The 17,700-nt window shown below is 40.7% G+C and overlaps 1 protein-coding gene across 1 annotated transcript in view; it reads left to right on the forward strand.

Moving 5' to 3' along the window:
* The window catches only part of EBF2 (EBF transcription factor 2), a 193,878-nt gene that overhangs the window by 172,321 nt on the left and 3,857 nt on the right, over positions 1–17,700 (forward strand). Inside the window, exons 11-15 of the mRNA XM_027077364.2 lie at positions 4,234–4,322; positions 5,574–5,639; positions 5,723–5,900; positions 7,568–7,753; positions 16,260–16,427. Of these exons, the coding sequence (XP_026933165.1) occupies positions 4,234–4,322; positions 5,574–5,639; positions 5,723–5,900; positions 7,568–7,753; positions 16,260–16,427 (687 nt within the window). The remainder of the gene's footprint in view (positions 1–4,233; positions 4,323–5,573; positions 5,640–5,722; positions 5,901–7,567; positions 7,754–16,259; positions 16,428–17,700) is intronic.

Raw genomic sequence — 17,700 nt, forward strand, 5'->3', positions numbered from 1 at the left:
ATGTTAAATAATATGATCAAAAAGATATATTAAATAATATACTTGAAGCATTACCCATGGAACACAGACAAAACTAATGTGTATTAATTCAGAAAAAACTTAAATTCCAAAAGACAGATATTCTGCAGGCTACCTTTTAGAATCCAATGCAATTAGCTGGAATAAATAATTAACTAACAGCCAAGCGTCTCAGATATTTTCTTTGGAACAAAAGGAAGACAGAATTAGAAATATGACTATTCATGGGGCACCTGGGTGGATCAAGTCGGTTAAATGCTGACTCTTGATTTTGGCTCAGGTCATGACCTCATGGTCATGATCTCACGGTGTGGGACTAAGCCCCATGCTTAGAAATTCTAAATATACTGTGTAGAATCTGTGCTAAAACATTTAACATCGTGATGAAATGCATGAATTGTCTAGAAGAATACAAATGATATTGAGAAATAAAGAACGAATCTAAGGTTTCTGATTGGCAACCTAATGGACATGACAATTCACAGAAAGCCACATCGGCTTGGGGTATCTTAAGTGGGAGGAGTCTATGGGCTATCCCGTGGAAATTTCCAGCCAATACTTGGAGTGATAAGGCAGAATCTTAGGCAAGCTCTCTTGACTAGAGACAAAGGTTTGTGACAGTCAGCATGTAGCTTGACACGGAAATCATGGGGGCACTGATGAGGTGGTTGAGGGAGAATGTATAGCCAAACAGAAGACTGGCTTGGCAACAGTCATGGGGAGCAATAGCATTTACAAGATGGAGGAAGAGCAGTCCTCAAAGTGGCCTGAGATGGCGTGACTAAGGAGGTAGAGTGAAACAGGCAGTGCACTTTCAGGAAAGGCGATGGGTGGAAGAATTTCCAAGGGGAGAGTATTTCCAGTGTCAAATGCTAACTCGTCTTTATCATATGAGTAGAAAAGTTCCGGGGTGCCTGGGTGGCTCAGTCAGTTGAGTGCCCAACTCTTGATTTTGGCTCAGGTCATGATCCCAGGATCGTGGGATAGAATCCCATGTGGAGAACTCACCCAGTCAGCGCTGGGTGTGGAGACTGCTTGGGATTCTCTCTCTCTCCCTTTCCCTTTGCCTCTCTCCCTATGTGCTCTCTCTGTCTCTCTCTCTCAAAGAATATATATATAAAAAAAGAAGAATGGCAAAGTTCCTCTTGGTTTGGTTAAAATGTTATTGGTGACTTTAATGAGAGAAATCTCACAGGGTTCTTCCAGACTTTTAGTCAAGAGAGAATATCCATGTCGTATAAATTTTACAAAGCATAGGATGAAATACAGAGAGCTTCTCAATTTATTTTTCAAAGCTCGTATAAAACACAAATCAACCAGAAGCTGGACAATACCAAGCACACAATCCCAATTATTAATATGGATACATAAACCCCCAGCAACGGTAATAGTAACTAATATTTGTTGAATGATTAGTATGTGCTAGGCACTATTCTCAATAGTTAAATGATTTAATCCTCACAGCAGGAATCTTAGGAAAATATTAACAAACTGTATTCAGAAATATACCATATCCGTGACGAAACACTTAATTGTGACAAATTGGGAAATCTCTTATCAAATATAATATATACTTGTCAAATGAGAAAATTCATGATTATAATTTCCTCGAATTCTAAAAAGTCCTGATAAAAAAACCCTTATTGAAACATAATAATTTGATGGTGAAATGTCAATGTCATTCCCATTCGGATAAAAACAAGCAAGAATTTCCACAATCATCCTCATTTTTAGACCATTTGGGACATTTTAGCTAACATGAGAATGAGATTAAGAGAACTAGTTGGAATTAATATACAGACAAAATGATCCTCATATGTTGATGCCATGAATGGATGGTCCTAAGAATGAACAGAAAACATTAATGACATCTGTCAGGGGTTTGGTTACAAAATAACAGATAGCTGCCCTTGGTTAAGAACTTTTCTGGGCCAAGAACTGAGCTGGGACATTATATAAATGGTTTTCTTTAATTTTGACAGCAAACCCATGAGATGGATTTTAAACAGAGGCTTAGAGAAATTAATGGTGGAGCTGAAATTCAAACCCAAGATCCATTTGACTCTAAAGCGGAATCTCTTAATGACTAGGCCATATACGACCACCCACTCCCTGCACGCTGCCTGCACAGACACATAAAAACCAAAAGTGTTTCTAGGCACTAGTAAAACTCCTAGAAAATGTGATGAGGGAGTAATCGTATTGACAAGAAAAATGATAAAAAGTGAAATACAGACCAAAAAATAAAAAACGTATTACCTAGATGATGAGCAGTACACATTTTATTGGTGGACCTGGGCAAAAAGAAGAAGAAAGAGAATTCATATATGTTTGTATATGTATATGCAAATACCACACGTATTGCATGTGTGTGTGTGTGTGTGTGTGTGTGTGTGCGCGCGCGTGCGTACTTATCATGGAATTGGGATGATCTTTTTACATATAATACCTGAGGACAAACTGGGATATGATATTATAGCATGGGGACATTCAGAGTGTTAAAAATATTTATACATAAAGTGTTTTTACAAGTAAAAAAAAGGAAAAAGACTAATCCCCAATTGAAAGGACCATGGAAAGAATCAATAAGCAGTTCATAAAAGAAAAAAATTAAAATGATCAGCAAGCATAAGAAAAAGCTCTTCAGTTTCACTGATGAATGACGAAATAGACGTTAAAGTGACCACATGCACCGCTGGAGGGAATACAAATTTGTACAGTCTTCTGAGAAGAGTTCGGGATGTGTGGAAGGCCTTAAATATAAATCATAGTTTTGGTCCAGTAATTCTAATTCTTGGAATTATCCAATTGAAATCATTAAAACTATACACAGCGGATAATTATGGCTCTGATTTTTATAATAGTGAGAAATTAAGGATCACGTTAAATGGCAAACGTTAGGAAGCCATTTAAATAAATTATAGGCCATGACATGGAAAAATATGCAGGAATTTTAAATAATGTTATAAAAGAATATTGAATAAGCTGGGGAAAAGTTTGATATGTTGCTAAATTGATAAAAAGTAGGTTATGTAACAGTGTGAATAATTTTAAGTATGCGTGCGTGTTTAGATCTGTAGGGATATGAGCAAAAATGCTAACCCAGCTCATCTCTAAAATGGTGATTATGGATGATTGTATTTTTATTTCCGCATTTAAATTTTTTGAATAATTCTTTTGAACCAAAGGTGTTGCTTTGATATTTAGAATAATAGCAACAAATATTCATAAAACATATGTGCAAAAAGGAAGATTAAAAAAGGAAGTACACCCTCCTGTGTTTACTGCTGCCTAATGGGAGTGCAGGTGATTATTTTTTTATTCTTTGCATCTTTTTTCTTTACTTTGATCATGCATTAATTTTGAAACTACAAAATTTAAACAACAGACTTATAAGAACTCAAAGAAGACAGGAAGAAGGAGAAAGGGTAAGGGAATCCACTCCAAAAATTCTTTAGCATGGTAGATAGAAATGGGGAGATGTGTCATTCATTCACTCTGTCCCTCACTCATTTTACAAATTGCTGATGCCAAATGCCTACTATGTGCCGGGCACTGTCTTCAACAATGAGAACACAGTGGCAAAGCAAAGCATGTGTCCTGATTCTATGGAACTTTCAGCATATGGTGGAGCCTGACAGTATACGAATGTACGTGTAGCAAAATGTAATGGGAAATTCTGAAAGTGTATTGCATAAGAACAGGGCTTTGGGAGAATAAATTCACAGAAGGTTTGTATATGTATGAATGGAAATATTTAGGAGAATAAGAAAAGCTGATAATTAGGAGAATTAATAGATGATAAAGGTATACTTGGGAAACGGAAGAGGGGGGAAGAGAAAAAGCATGTAAGGGTAGTTTATTGTCTTTGTAGAAAACGGGGAGATGGTCGATTGTGTAATATTTCTGGTTATTTGAGAGTGAGCGGAGAATGAGAAGTTGTATGCACTTAAGGCAGAATGGTAAAGTAAATGTAATAATCCCGAAATTCTGAAATATCGTTTGAATGCAAAGACACTAAACTACCGTGAATTCCAAACTTACAAATGTGAATTAACCAATGTCGACAGCAAAAAATTCCTTAACGAATTGTATCCATTATGTATCGATGCTCAGATAATACCAGAACCTTTCTCTTTGCGGGTGGAAGACTTACTGAGAAGTTCTGCTTTATGACCACGAAACATACTCAATAAGAGGACTTTTATTTTTCAGCATTAAATGAACCCACCATAGACTACGGTTTCCAAAGACTGCAGAAAGTCATTCCAAGGCATCCTGGGGACCCAGAGAGATTAGCTAAGGTAAAAAAAAAAAATGCTTTGGAAGTTGACAGGTGAAAACCTTATTATAGGATTTCAGCAAACTTAGATGAATCCAGAAAATTAATACCTGAGGGAATATGAAATCTGAAAATTTTGTCCTCAAAAACAGATACACTACAAGTATCCAGCTTATAAAACATTGCCAACTTTATGAAAATAAATAATTGTATAATTGCTTAAAAATGTAAGTCCTCACTTTTTTGTGTTTTATGTGCCCATAGTTGCAAGGGCACATTAACCCACAATCAGGTATTCATAGAGGCACCACCCCGTATGTGGGTATTTTGTGAAGTGAAAAATGCCTTCATGTAAAATTTCTGTGAAATGAATCACTTTTAAGTGAACTTGCTTATGGACAATTATGTCATGAACTTGGCCCATTATTTAGCTTTCCGTATTGAAAAGCACATTAATTTATTAGACATTCAATTAAGGAGACATTATTAAACTTTAACGTCTCTACTCGCATTTTGAGTACACACGATATAATATGCCGTGTTCTCTTCTCTGTACTGTGAGTAAAATTCAAGTACCACATTCGCTTCTCCATCACACCTTTATTTCTCCTCTTGGAAAAATCCCCAGCCCCACCATTAAATTAGATGATATCTGGAAAGTAGGTTAATAGCAATTTAAGAGGCTGTTCAAAGCAGGAGGTGGAAAAGACAAAATGAGACGAAAGGGATTACTGATTACGAATTCTCTCTGGTTAAAGTGAACAGGGGGAAATATTATTGAAAGAATTCATCTTTATTAGAATAAAATTTTGCAGAAGGCCCTGCCAAGATCATTTCAGTATTACGAACAACTCCTTGGCAAGCAGCTAAACTCAGGCCAGTCAATCATTTGAAGAATTTCTGGTTAATTAGAGTACCAGATCTTATAAATGGAATGGTCTGAAAGTTTTTAATGGCACTTCCCAGACCTTATTAATTTTAACCAGCTCCACCTTGAATCTGGTCGCGTTTTGGTTTTGGTAGTGCAATCATGTATGGAACCGTTTTATCTAGATGGATTCTGTGTAGATACATATTTATAGCGGGATTTATACGTACAGGTATAATTCTGCCTGTCACACCAATTATACAGGACCCCTTAGCCAGTTATTTATATTTCAGGGAGGATGTCTGGACTTTTGATTTTTATGCATAATTTTCCTTTGTGTTTGCCACTGTGGGGGGGGGGTGGTTTACTTTTGCTCATCCCTTACCCTTTCTTCCCTTTTCTTAGGAAATGCTGTTGAAAAGAGCTGCGGATCTGGTGGAGGCCCTCTATGGCACACCACACAATAACCAGGTTAGACGCTGACCTCTTACACTCGGTTGAGCTTGAGTCTTTGCGCTGAATAAAAACGCTCACCTCAACCTGCCATTCTGTAGGACATCATTTTGAAGCGGGCCGCAGACATCGCGGAAGCCCTGTACAGCGTCCCCAGGAATCCCAGCCAGATCCCAGCTCTCTCCAGCTCTCCGGCTCACGGTGGCATGATGGGCATCAATTCGTATGGCAGCCAGCTTGGCGTCAGCATCTCAGAGTCAACACAGGGAAATAATCAAGGTACAGCCTTTCCCGGAGGCAGGCTTCGAGCACCTTCTCCATTTAAAACGTTGGTTCTGCGTGAGTGGAGGGAGGTGAAGCTTGATTCACGTACCATCAGAAAAGCGTGTCCCCCCCTTCCCAATCACATACTGGATTATCTCAACATGATAGGTGATGTTTTGTTAGATTTGGGGCTTTTTAGGTCCCGGGTCGAATCCCCTTAATTGAAGATATTTAAGGTTAGGAGGGACTGTTACTTATTTAAAATGGTTTCGGCTTCCTGGAACGAGACTTACAGGTACTCTTTGACTCAAATGTGCACTTCTGCTCTTGGGATCATCAGCTTGAATAGTGAAAGGAGGCTGAGTCATTGCCATTATCGTTTATTTATTATGCACTGCCCTCTCTTCCTAGGAGCCAGGGGTGAGTGGCTTGGCTTTATTTGGTGACTTCTATGTGTGTATTATCTCATATACAAATACATAGCAGCACATTTTCTAGTTAACAGTGCTTTCTACACCTGAAGTATATCGTGTAAAGATTTTTGTCACCGAGGTCGATTTTATTAAGGTGCTAAGTTTATCACAAATCATGTTGTAAAAGGAATAAATTTCCTAACCATATCCCTAACTTTGGGATAGCTTTGTTTCCAATTTCATTCATCCATCGGAAGGCAATGCCTCATTTTCATGCCCAGGCTGTGTTTTTCTTATAGAAGGGTGGGTGTGGACATATTATAGCCTTCTTCTTCTTCCTCTCCTCCTCCTCCTCCTTCTTCTTCTTCTTCTTCTTCTTCTTCTTTTTCTTCTTCTTCTTCTTCTCCCCCTTCTCCTCCTCCTCCTCCTTCTCTGACTTGGGTCATTTTTTACATAGCTTTAGAGACGGTTATCCAAAATGGATTATTTCAGGATAGGTTAGGTGATGTCTCCGTACTGGGGTTTCAGAAGTATGAGAACCCTGCCATCCCTTCCCATCCCTCCCACAGACCTGATCTCCCTGCACTCGATGGCGGATGCTTCCAAGTCTTTGGCCAAAGAATGGCACATTTAGATGAATTTAACAGCAATTTTTAAATGAAGATGTTCCCCACTCCCACCCAGGGCATGGTAACAACCTTGAACTCATGTTCCCAAAGCTATGATCTGCAGAGTCCTGGTGGCCCTTGGGATGTTATCAGGATCCCTTTTGCCCACTGCTCCTGGGAAAGATACTGTGGTGTGTTAAATTTGGGAAACACTAGGTTAGCGGGTGTAAACTGGTTTGCTTATTCTCTAGGCCCCACATACGCGAAAAGACAAGGGATAGCTACGGTACACAACTTGACCCCAGAATGCCTTCCTCAGTGACACCCTGGAGATCTCACAGGACTTGACCTGAAGGATGATTTGGGAGCTGTCACTGCACCCAACCGCTAGTCACTACTCCTCGGTCTGAGCTGGAGATGTTGACTGCAAATGGGGACCAAGAGGAAGGAGGGGCTGTCAGGGACATGGCCTGGTTGTAGGATGGGGAAGGGAGAGGAGGATAGAAGGCTGAAGACAAAGTGCAGACATTCCACCCTGCCCAAGGGTGGCTCCGGGGGGGTTTCTGCCATCTGGGGGCCACGTGGGCCCACGCCGCCATGTTTGGCCTGTGCTGGCTGCGTGTGCCGGTTCCTTTACCTGGGCTTTCTCCTTGTTGTCCAGGGTACATCCGCAACACAAGCAGCATCTCTCCGCGGGGCTACTCTTCCAGCTCCACCCCCCAGCAGTCTAACTACAGCACCTCCAGTAACAGCATGAACGGCTACAGCAACGTCCCCATGGCCAACCTGGGCGTCCCTGGGTCACCAGGATTTCTAAACGGCTCCCCCACAGGCTCGCCGTATGGAAGTAAGTGCCCCTTCCCTCTGTCCGGCTCTTCCTGTCTCTCTGTCCCTGGGCTTTATTGTTCACCCCTTTGAGGGAGAGTTGCATCCCTACATCTGACTGACTCGTGGAGGAGGAACCCAGTTTCCCGAGGAAATGTCCTTCTTGCCCTCTGCTCTTCGCTGTCGGTTGGACTTTGGTGCACTTGGTTGCTCAAAGCCTTCTGAAGGAAAGACAAAGAGGGAAGATACTTGCTTTTTTGCAAAGAAAGGGCAATGCGGCTCATATGGACAGGAGAGGGGAATTGAGATTCCATTTCAGCTACCATTATGCACACTCGCAATTAGGCACTTTGGGATGTAATGTTTTATTTAATCCTTATAAGAACTTCCTCCTTGTTGTGGGTGAGGAGGTTCAGGCGCACAGCAGTTGACTTATCCGAGATCACACAGCGAGGATAGAGCCAGGCCATCATCTGAACACAGAATTTGTGGTCTGGTTGATTTGTGTATCACACCATGCTCCCATGTTGCTTTGTTACATGGCCCTCTCCTCCTTACGTACCTTCCGAGAGATGGAATTTAGCTGCTCATGAGAGGGTGTTGTGAGACAGACCTCTTAATCCTATTATGGGCTAGCTAGATGTCCTAGGGGGTCGTGAAAACTCTTTTGGGTTGCTTCGCGGGCTAAGAAACCTGAGAGAATATGTGTTCTTCAGACCTACCTGGGGGATACTTCAGGCCAGGGGAGAAGCCTCCATGGAGAGTCTGTGTGAGCGAGTGGAATGTTCTTGAAATTCTGGCTCCAATTGCAAGGCTCTACAGCAGGCCCTCTGTTCACCAGAATGGTTCCCCCAGGCCAGGGACAAGGGCAAGTCAAGGGCAGCACACAGCTCAGGCTGTGACATGCCAAGGATCTGGAGGTTGCCTTTCACAGCCTTGTGGTTCTCTGTGGACGCACACCCATGAGTTATTTCTGTGTTATCTGTTCAAATCATTACCTTCAACAGTCTACTCAGTGTGATAAGGACGTAGTAACCAAGTAGCAGAGAGACCAGAGGTTGGTTCTTCTACTACAACTAAAATCGTACTGCTGTAAAGACATGAGTTCTGTGTCTGTCATGTCCAACGGCCTGGATCAATTAGATCATGGCGGTCTAGATAAACAAACTATCACTTTCTTGATTTGTTTAGTTCTTTGTTTTTACCTTATCTTCTTCCAAAAATATTTGGGGGGATATTAATAGTGAGATGAATGCTTTGAAAGTATAAAATAATGACCTCCAGAAACTGAGATAAAATTAAAAAATATGGATAGATCATGGCGGTCTAGATAAACAAACTATTGCTTTCTTGATTTGTTTAGTTCTTTACTTGTTTTTACCTTATCGTCTTCCAAAAATATTTCGGGGGGATATTAATAGTGAGATGAGTGCTTTGAAAGTATAAAATAATAACTATAAGAAACTGAGATAAAATTTAAAAATATGGATAGGAAAATTAGATGAATCCAAGGACTAACCTGGATGCTATTCAGTCTATTCAAGAGAGCCATAAACTTGGTTCGGAAGCTTACAAGATGGGAAAGCAAAGAGAGAAACATTACTTGTCATAAGGTTTTGTGTCCACACATTTCTTGGTGTGGGGTTGGGGGGAGCTCTGAAGAAACCTGATTTTTCTGTTGCTGAGATCTTGGAGAGATATCTCCCCTGCATCACTGTGTAGAAGGGACCACATCTCCAATAGCCCTTACAAGCGATACAAAGGCAAGAGAGCCATTGTGTAAAGAATGTCACATAATAATGGTGACAACAAGAGTAATTCACAACTGCATTCCACTTTACAGTCTAAAAAGCATGTTCACATATAGACCCCAGTGGGATCCCCACAGCAATTTATGCCACGGCTATGATTGTGATTATTATTATCATTTTCCCTTTAAGTTATCAAGGGATATTAAATGACTTACTCAAGGATTTGTAGGCAATAAATCATAAAAATAGGACTAGAAATATGTCACCAGGTTCAGAATACCATGTTCTAAAATTATTCAATACTGTAAGAAATACTTTTTGTATTTATAATACATTATTAGACCAAACAGCATGAAATTACTTTTTTCCCCCAAATAGTTTCATATGTTCAACATACATTTATCAATAAAAATCCATGTATAAAGCTGAACCATATTAATTGTCATTTTTGTAGCTCAAAAATGGTCAATATAATAATATAGTATGTAGTGTGGTGATGAGGGAGAGAGACCAAAAGAAAGACAGGGGTGGATGAGTAGGGATGAGAGAGAGAGATAGAGGCAGGGAGACATATATATATAGAGAGAGAGAGGGACAGAAAGAGACAGAGACACAGAGAGGGACAGAGAAAGATAGGGATAGAGATAGAGAGTGACAGAGAGAGAAAAGAGGAACAGCTAAATGAATATGCCCACTGGGTAATTGCTTGTTTCTTATTAGCTAATTCATTTGGTCGGGAGCTTCCTTTCCCACTGCAGCAGTGACAACTTCCTTCCACTATCCTTTCTTGATCATTCGATCCCACTGCCACAAGAAAAATGATAACACCCAATTCTTCAAATCACCCATTAAAACAAGATGGCTTATACAGACCAGAAAGAGGCACCCCGCCCAACGGGAGTAGGGACACACAACAGAGAACCTTCTCCTTGCTCCTCCTGGGTCTGTGTGATCTCTCGCACCGTTATTTTCTGAAGGAGGGTCCGAAGCAGTTGCAAACCGAGAATGGATTCCAAGCAGTGCATTCATTACAATAAAATCCCCTACTGCAAAAATACTGAATACCCCATGGAGTTCATTACAATAGCATCTGACCTGTATTTCTAGCCAGCTAAGTCTTAACTTCTCTGGGAAATATAAAAAACAGCCCAGGGGAAACCATTTTGTCAATTCAGTTGCTTGTGTCTGAAAACACCAGTCTGTGATTTTTCGTTTTCTTTTTTAAGCGATGCTGATGCAGCCGGGCCCTGCCCCGGAGCAATCACTTGCCAGAGATGTTAAGAAAATAAATAAATAAATAAAAAGCCAAGCCTCTCAGTCAAGTTGATTTGCATGATGTCCATCGCAGAGTATCAAAAACCGGCGTCTTCACTGCTTTCGCTCTCACACTGCTTCAAAAATGGCCGGACAGATGTTTTTTCAATTTCACATACAAACTTCACTTCCTGGCGGTAGCATGTGTGCCAAGTTCCAGCTCAGTGCAGGTTTTTATGGCTGAATTCTAAACCCCTGACAATAGGGGGTTATAATGAAATGCCGACAGACCCCTTAGCGCCAACAAATGCAATGGCTCGATGCAAAGGAGGATATGTGCCCGGTGAGTTCCAGCTGGGCCTATGCAGGCCAATCAATCCTTGTAAGAAGAAAAGTGGTTTTTCCTTAACTCCCCATGTTCACAGAGATTTGGGGGCCAGACGGACTTGCCTTTACTTTGGCCTCTATCCATAGAGAGAGAGTTGTCCAGAGAAATTCTCAGTTGCAAGTGGATGTGATCAGCTTTCCTAAAATGGCGCCCGCTGGTGTCCCCAAAGACGGTCTACTCAACAGGCTTGCGACGCTTGTGGGACCACTTCTTCCAAAGCAGGGTAGCCATCGAGCAATTCCAAAGATTGGGGCAGAATCTATACGGGCAGAAATCCAACCCGTGCTCAGGGACTCCTACTTCATTTACATAGTTTTAGCCTGGGCCCTGGGGCTCAATATTTTTATGTTTTCAACAACAGATATCAAGACATTTTCTATGGTAGAGTATTAAATGATTATTATAGGAAATTTAGAACATATGGAAGTAGTTTCAAAAAGAAAGCGTACTCCCACCATAAAAAACAACCTTGTTAACATTTTGACATATTTCTATTGTCTTTTACTCGGGAAGGAAAAGAAACCCTGTTACAATAGTAACATTCTCATTTATACACAATTTGAAAAGCAAGTATATGTAAAAAGGAACACGCTTTATTTCCGTGCAGGGACAGCCGCCGTTAGCTTTTAAAGGATAACCTTCTAGTCATGGATAGATACATTTTGAAAATTGCAGTGTCTTCTCTGATGCACAACAAATGGAATTCTGCCAGGGGATCAATGAAAGAGGGAGTAAAAGAAAAGTGGCAAAATTATCAAAGTCACAGATTGGAAGCTAGGCTCCATAAAATCTGTCAGTGATGCAGACCTGGGTCCTGAGAATGGAGAACAAACAGAAGGAGTGATGTTTGCCTTGCGAAGTTCACTATAATCAATAAGCTTTTCCCGGGATTTTGAAAATTTATCAGTGTCTGCTTTTTTGTAGCAGAAAGGTTAACAGGCAACCTTGTTTACAGGTAGTAAAGCCTTAAATCAAAGAGGGGCATTAACAGCCAGGAAAGCTATATAATTTTTAGCCAAAGTTAACCAAAGTGCTAAGGATTATGTAATTTTTAACCAAAAAAAAAAAAAAAAAGGAGATTTTCCATTTGTTTCTTTTAACAGCTTTTATTGGTTTCTGCTACATCAAAATTAATGCATGTTCATCATAGAAGATTTTGAAAATATGGAGAAGTTAAAAGAATAAATTTAAGAACATTCATAATCCATCGGCCAGAGATAACATTGTTAAAAGTTTTGATGTATATCACATCCTTCTAAATTTTTGCTTTGTATGTGTTCTTAGAAAATAAAATTGGGTTGGGGCCCCCGGGTTGCTCAGATGGTTGAAGGCCTGACTCTTGATTTGTTAGGGTCTTGATTTGTCAGGTCATGAACCCAGGGTCATGGGATTGAGCTCCGTGTTAAGCGTGGAGCCTGCTTAAGATTCTCTCTCTCCCTCCCCTTCTCTCTCTCTCTCTCTCTCTCTCTCTCTCTCTCTCTCTCTCGGGGCTCCTGGGTGGCTCAGTTGGTTAAGCGTCCAACTTCTGCTCAGGTCATGATCTCACGGTTCATCAATTCGAGCCCGGTGTTGGGCTCTGTGCTGACAGCTCAGAGCTTGGAACCTGGAACCTGCTTCAGATTCTGTCTCCCTCTCTCTCTGCCCTTCCCTGGCTCACACTCTGTCTCCGTATCAAAAATAAACAAACGTTAAAAAAAAATTAAAAGATTCTCTCTCTCTCTCTCCCTGTGCTCCTCTCCCCTGCTCACATGCTCCCTCTCTCTCAAACTAAAAAAAAGTTAATCATTAAAAAAAAGGAATTGGGTTTGATGTATATGTTATGATGTAATTTGTCCTATTCATCTGAGGAGGCATATCTTTCCATGTCAGCAAATATTCTTCTCCAACATTAGCTTTAATATTTGCATAGCATTCTATTTTATAGACTTAATATAGTTTACCCCGTTGCTTGGTCATTTCCATTATTTCCCAATTTTTCCCAATTATAAAAATGCCCTTGGATCAATTTTTTTTTTTTTTTTTTTTTTTTTTTTTTTTTTTTTGCAAATTTATGATTATCTCCTTGGGATTAACTTCTCAAAATTAAATTGCTGGGTTAAACAATGGGCACATTTTAAAATACTTTGATTTTAAATACACATTGCCAAAGTCCCCCCAGAGAGATGAAACCTCCCCTTAGTAAAGGAAGAGTATCTGTTTCCCTGCCCTGTTCCTTTCTCCTTAATCTTTGGCAGTTTGGTAAAGTGGAAAGTAACCTCTCATTACTGTTTTAATTTGCATTCGATTACTAATCAGTTTGAACATGTTTTAGGCCTATGAAAGTCTTTTTGGTCATTTTCACTCATGTCTCACTTATGTTTGTGACTTTGCTTTTCCGATCCTTTGCCCATTTTCCTCATTGGGATGTTTTTCTGTTTTCTAATTGATTTATAACAGCCTATTAGCTATTGAGGATAAGAACATATCTAAATAATTATGATAAAGATTTTTCCTAATTTGTCATTTGCCTTTTCTCTGCGTGTTAAGGAAGTTTTGCGTCATGGGGCAAATCTGTTCCGTGATGTTCTGTTTAGGCTTTGAGGTTGAAAGGATTATGTAGATTATATAACCTCCCTAATTTTTCTACTAGCGCCTTTATAATTTTGTTTTAGCAAATAACTCATTAATCTACTTACATTACTTTAGTGTTTAACACGAGGAAGCACTTTAAATTTTGTCTCTGGGGGGCTTGTATATTGTTCCCATGCATTTATGTCCCCATTAATTTGAAATGTCGCCTTTATTAAGTTTCAGTTCTCATATATATCCAGGTCTGTTTCTGGCCTCTATTTTCTCCAAGGATTTGTCTGCCTGTTTCTACACTCATATAACACTGACTTCATTGATGTAGATTTTTCGTAAGATTTAATATCTGTTAAGATAAATGCTTTCTTAGTACTTTTGAAGTATTAACAGAACTTCCTGGCTCTTATAGGGTTGTTGTTTTTTCAGTAGATAAACATAACAATTGGGTTTGTGGACATAAACAAATTAAAATTCCTCTTGGGATTTTTGTTATAGTTGCATTAAATTTTAAATTAAGTTGGGTATTTAGCATTTCACAAAAATTTCCTAAAAGGTATTTTAATTGGGCATATTATAACTCTGTGCTTATTCAACTCTGCAACAATTGTTCCATGTTACTTAGCGAAGTTTGAGGCGACTCTTTCATGGAGAGGCAGCCACATTTGACCTAATGAATCTACTTTAGTTTGAGATCTGTTGTTTAGCAAAGAGGTATTTGTAAAAGTGAATCAGATGCTGAATATAAATGGAATCAAGGGTGTATATGTGTGCCTAATGTTATAAAAACCCTCCTCTATCATGGTGTAGGAGGAGAGGTGGTGCTTTTGCAGACTCAGAAGTCAAGGCGCCATCTTGGTGCCTGCATGGTTCACATGGAGTGGTGGAGATTGGACTGTGATCGGAATCAGGGCCTCCGGAGTCTCAGCTTTTCTTTGGCCTCTAATTGTGTGCCTTCTAGAAAGGGGAAAGAAAGGTCCCCGACTTCCTTTTATTGATGTGAAAGCCAATGCTAGAAGAGGAGATTTTGCTTGAGACTATGAATACAATCCACTCCCAATGGTTAGCCCTGTGTCCTATTCTGTAATAATAGTGAATTAGCCCAATTTTTTCTTCAGTTTAATCTTCAAGTATGATGTGAGATTCTTCCAAGACTTCATCCTCCTTTCCAATTTTTTCTCTTGATTCCTATTACTTGCGGAAAGACAGACATGTACTCAGATGCGTCTTTCTGCGCTTAAATCAGGACTACATAAGGATGAGCAGTTTTTAGATAAAGCTCTTTTTTTGAGGTCTTTGGTTTGTAGTTTGGCTATAAAAGACATCATATTGCAGGGATGCTATATGGTGATTTTATATATGTAATTGTGTGAACATAGCCCAAAGTGTATCTTCATATGGAGGTAGAAAATATGGAGAGACAAGAAACGGGAATGGAGTCTTACAGAGGACATCAGAACAGCTGACCTTCAATTCACCCCATACTTGGTCTTTGAACCATAAGTCACATACATGTCCTCACTTTCAAAATTTACTTTGTTGGGTAGCTGGGTCACTGAAGATACGAAGCAGAAGTTAGCACTCCTAGCCTTGACCATTAGGTTTCAGTAATTCCTTCACCATGTCATATGATAGTTCAGAATTCTGGAGACAGTGCTAAAATGAATCCCTGGAACTTGACCTTATTCTCCAAGATGCTGTATCTGCCAATTTTACCCTTGTGAACTGGAGATTACCCCTTACTTGAGCTAGTTGAACAGAAAAGATAAAATTATCTTCTTGTATGATGTAACTTGGTGGAGTATCTGACATTAAGAGGTAGGGCATTTCATTGTGGAAACTGCCTTTATTTTTCTTGGAAATTACAACACTTAGCTTTTGGCTTCCTTTAAGTAATTTTAGTGTTAATATTGGTGTTTTTTTCTACACATTACATCAGAGGGGCCTAACTTGCAACTTCATTTCCCAGGGGCTTTGAAAGTAGAGAGAGAGAGAGAGAGAGAGAGAGAGAGAGGGAGGTAATCTCCTAGATGTTAATAAACGTTTACATTTAATGAGGCAGTGGTCCATAGAGATGGTACTCTCAGAGATGTTAACCCTGTAGATGAAACCTCTGGAGCACTGAGAATTACCAGGGAAGCGCAGAGCTCCCAGCCAGGACTTCTTTTTAGGGTGAAAAAGAGGTTTCCATTCTTGAGTAGATTTGATGATTTTGCCGATGTTGGTCTTAGTGTTCTCTTGTCAAGCTTCTAGTTGTGAGCAAAGACCTATCATCGTATTACCTCCTGCTGCTGTCTTCCTGACTCCCTGGCAGAAGAGGACTCTGTCTGCTGAGTCTCCTTAGCATCGTGTATGTTCTCCAGTAGGACTGTGAACCTGTTCATTATTTTGTCTGTGTGTTCCCTCCACTGGGCAAGGCGGGGACATTGTTGCATTCTACTTTGTTTTGAATCCCCAGAATCTGGGACAATGCCTGGAACCAATGAGTAATGTGTGTTGGTTGTATGTCCTGAAGAAAGGACTTCGTTCCTAGGTTTGTCCCTTCCTAAGAGGATTGTGCCTTTGCTTTCCAGTCATGTCATCAAGTCCTACTGTTGGATCTTCTAGCACGTCCTCCATCCTTCCATTTTCCTCTTCGGTTTTTCCTGCTGTCAAACAGAAGAGTGCCTTTGCCCCTGTCATCAGGCCACAAGGCTCCCCTTCACCTGCCTGCTCCAGTGGCAATGGAAATGGATTCAGAGGTAAGCAAAGGTACCACTTTGGTACCGCCATGATTAGATGGGCCACAGGGCCAGCAGAGTAAGAGCAAACAGCACAGCATCATTCCCCATCTTTAACCATGTACTTACAAAGAGGTGCTTTGGTGTTTTCACCATGGGTCACAGATGGCTTGTACAACTGAGCTTGTACTCCACCCAAGAGCAAGATGGAGGAAAAGAGAGAAGTCGGACAGCTCTTCGAGGTCACGGGGTTAACTATGATAGAGCCATATACACCCTCCGGGAGTGTCTGGACTCCCCAGACCTTTGGTTTCCACAGGGCCGTGTCACCGTTTCCCAGAAGGTGCCTCGTTGCCACATCAGATACCGTATGGTGATTGCTGCTTACCTGTCTTCCTGTCTACACTGCATACATATTCCCATGGCACAAATGGACAGGATCCATTGGGAGCAACCAGCCCATTGTGAGAGTTCTGGTTACATGCCAGTCAGATTGATAGCAGGTGCCTGATCAGGGGTGGGGCAGGAAAGAAAGAAAGAAAAAAGACATACACCGTCTAAGAACAAAAATGAATATCGCCCATCCAACCCATTTTTGAGCAATGTCTGAAAATAGAGTATGACATAACATTACACAAATGTGATGAGTGCACGAGAATCTAATCATCTCGCTGTGAATGGGAGCCAGCTGATGGCAAAAGAACAAATTGGAACCTGCTCGACACCATGGATCCTGACGACCCACATTATTTTTAGGCTCTTTTTCATGTCTTGACATGAAAACATTCACGATTAGCAGCATTGGCTAAAACGGAGCAGGGCAGAGGTTTGGTTAACCCCTTATGGATCAGAGCCTCTGAGCTCAGCAGAACCTCAGATGACCTGTGCCGTTCCCAGGACGGCATCTGCCTAGTAGCTTTATGATTATGCGTAGATTCCCGACCCTCTAGGTCACCTGTGAGGGTTCATCTGCCAGTTGTGGCCGAGCAGAGCTCTGGGAGGCACGGTAGGTTCCTGTCCCATTCTACCATAAGAGACAGTGGTGTCTCCTCAAAGTCCAGTGACTGGACAGACAAACTGTGAAATGGGAACTGGAAGCTCAGCCCTAAGAAGAGGTCCCTGAAAATTCTTTCACTTTCAATGAGACAAGCAGCTGGGAAACATGCCATCCAACGTGTGAGTAGTTGGAAACATCTGTATATTTGAGGGGGACAATATAGATCTGTTTGGTTCTAATCTAGATGGCTGATCCATAGAGAAAGAGGCTCAGCCCACGGCTCAGTGTCACTACCTG

This window comes from Acinonyx jubatus, chromosome B1 (assembly GCF_027475565.1).
Source record: "Acinonyx jubatus isolate Ajub_Pintada_27869175 chromosome B1, VMU_Ajub_asm_v1.0, whole genome shotgun sequence".
Taxonomy (NCBI): Eukaryota; Metazoa; Chordata; class Mammalia; order Carnivora; family Felidae; genus Acinonyx; species Acinonyx jubatus.